General features: G+C 51.1%; 1 protein-coding gene across 1 annotated transcript in view; it reads right to left on the bottom strand.

The window, feature by feature from the left end:
• The window catches only part of LOC119270653 (general transcription factor IIE subunit 1-like), a 10,158-nt gene extending 8,471 nt beyond the window's left edge, over nt 1–1,687 (bottom strand). The window contains exons 1-2 of the mRNA XM_037552685.1: nt 1,378–1,687; nt 1,151–1,273 (exon numbers count right to left, since the gene is read on the bottom strand). Coding sequence (XP_037408582.1) covers nt 1,151–1,273; nt 1,378–1,403 — 149 coding nt within the window. The 5' untranslated portion in view covers nt 1,404–1,687. The remainder of the gene's footprint in view (nt 1–1,150; nt 1,274–1,377) is intronic.
• Between the last annotated feature and the right edge of the window lie 1,095 nt (nt 1,688–2,782).

The raw sequence follows: 2,782 nt of genomic DNA, 5'->3' as shown, positions 1-2,782 counted from the left end.
TTGTAAAACAACTATCATGAGAAGCACCCATCCTGAACAACAGGGGTGATCCCAATATCCTAGATTGAAGAATCAAACAAAATAACCACCCTCATAGACGCTCGCTTAAGCGCGCTGGCAGTTTGGCGGAGGCAAAACACAGGCAGCCAGTGAGGTACTCAGGCAGTGTCGGCTGTGGGGAAGAAGAGGCGGGAAGGGGATGTGGCTGTGGACAAGAAGCTGCAGCACCAGCATTGCTGCTACTGATGCGTGCCTGGAAGGGAGCAGGCAAGAGAAAGAGACAGCTGGGAGTAGATGGACGGTTCGGATTAGAGTATATAGATGGTTGAGATTGGGTTGGCAAGCTAGGATTCCATGAGGGGCCTTATCGGAGCAATGTTGCACGAAGATTAGAGCGTGTATGCTCTGAAGCGCCTGAGGCTAGGCGCTAGACAGAGGCAAAACGCAGGCCTGACGCCCTGCGCTTCATTTTTTTTTCTTGCATATCAGTAACCATTGTAAATTACTTTGGATTCATATGGAATAAGACCCCATGGAAACCATCAAGGGGGAGCACCAGTTTGCAAAATAACTATCATTGTCTCCATAAGAGCGATTATGCGTTCATACTTGATATACAAAGACCTACATAAGAACCATCCATCCTGGACAAACAGGATGATCCCAATATCTCAGATTGAAGAATCAAGCAAAATAATCAATCACAATCCCCAAGTGCACTTACTACATTTTGGTAGCTCCCAACAAGGACTCTGATGAACTTGTCAAGACTTACAAGCTATTTGAATTTTAAGCTACCGGGCTTTTATTCTGTGTTACCGTTTGCTAGTACTCTGGGGGCGTGGACACCCATATTTTCCTGGTAGTTTTCTTTGTTCCGCAAGACAGACCGAACTGGGCATTTTATCAGCTCCATTCAATGGATGAAATTAGGAGAAATGCTCTTAAGTCTGAAATCATTTTTACCAACGATATACGAGAGCACAGATGTCATAAGCCCCGGCTGAAGTGTATTATGCAAGCTCAAATTGACCGCCCATGAGTCAACAACCTCAGCACAAGTCCAAACTTGCGCGAGCCCAAGCTTAAGAATTCACTGGCGTGTAAATTTCTCCAGGTACCGCCGATTCACAGCAGAGATTTCCCGTACCTGGTGAGGCCGTCGAGGACGACGACGGCCATGCCCCGGTTGTCGCCGCGGGAGGTCTTGGCCTGGGTGTCGCCCTTGATGGAGATGTCGTCGTAGAAGGCCCGCGCCGTCAGCCTCACCAGCCTGCCCCGGACCGACCATCGAACAGATCCAAGCTAGATCAGAGACGACGAAGAAGAAAGCCGCCGCGACGGCTAGGGTTTCAAGGGAGGGGATCTGGGACTCACCGGTTGAAAGGCTCCAGAGAGCCCATCGCGGCGGCTCTATCGCGTCGGCGCTACGGAATTTGTTGGATCGCTCGGCGCCGCCGCCGAGTGGATCGCGTGGGGAGGGAGGGCGGCAGAAAGGGCCTCCGCCTCGGGCTTGGGGCGGCGAAGATGGAGCTCCGGCGGGGGCGGAGCAGGCCCAGCTCGGGGGCGGTGGAGAGAGGTGGAGGGAGTGAGTGCGGGGGCGGAGGCGCCGGCTCTGGTGGCGGCGCCGGAGACCTAGACCGCCCTGCGGCGCCGGAAACGGATAAAGGAACGAGTCACCCGTCGCCTGTGAAAAAAAAAGTCGGGGGATGCACCGACGCCTGCATGGGCCAGGCCTACGAGCGGACGCAGCGCTTTTAACTGTGCTTTTTTTTATACTTCCTCTGTTCCTAAATACGTATAAGTCTTTTTAGAGATTTCAAATGGACTACAACATACAGATGTATATAGACATATTTTAGAGTGTAGATTCGCTTATTTTGCTCCATATCTAATCCCTTATTAGAATCTCTAAAAAGGTTTACATTTGGGAACCGAGGGAGTATAAGTCAAAAGCCGAAAAAAGCCCCTATTTAGAAGTTTTTGTGTCATTTTTTTGTCAAAGTGGAAAAACTGCAAAATCGAAAGCAAAATCCCAAACAAATAGGGCCTAAGTCCTGGCCGAGAATTGCTTCGCGTGGGTTTCGGTCCTTTGGTCGTAGACGTGCTTCACGCATTGTACGAGCGTTGACGGCGGCTACAGATCGCGTTCCCACCGCTGCTGCAACCATGGTCGCTTGGTGAGGCAACGGGCCGTCTCCACCACCGCAATCGGTTGTGCCAGGTGCCTCGGCCGCGCCTGATCAGAGGCCGACCGGATGGGTTACTGCTGTTGTTGATGGTGGCTGGCATGGCGGCAACCGCGGGCACAGCGGTTAAGGCAACCGCGAAGGCAGGCACCACCACGAGGCAGACTATCATGGAAGCAATTGGAACTATGGTGGATATATGGCACCTATGGCGATGAGTGATACATAGGCTCATTGTCCTCGGGCGACGGTCGAGGATCACGGTGGTCCCTTTTTGTCCTCGGACTATGATGAATATGCCGGTTCCTTTTTTCCCTGTTCACTTATAGCGGGCCTTGCACGCGATAATGGGCCGGCCCATATGCCAGTCGTGACGCCTTTTTCCTTTTTCCTTTCTCATTTTCCTTCTTTAAAATAGTCCGGAATTTTCCTTCTTGAAAGTTGTTCTAAGTTGGGGTCCGGCTCTATACTATTGAGGACCCCAGCTTGAAACAACTTAAAACCATCAGACCCACCAGTTACATAATGATGTTTCTCCAGACTCTTCGAAATGTAGTTGCGGAGCAAACATTACTGCAGAAAAGTATCATATC

This window comes from Triticum dicoccoides, chromosome 3A (assembly GCF_002162155.2).
Source record: "Triticum dicoccoides isolate Atlit2015 ecotype Zavitan chromosome 3A, WEW_v2.0, whole genome shotgun sequence".
NCBI lineage: Eukaryota > Viridiplantae > Streptophyta > Magnoliopsida > Poales > Poaceae > Triticum > Triticum dicoccoides.
Note: the sequence above shows the minus strand (reverse complement) of the source record. Positions and strands in the feature narration are given on the sequence as shown.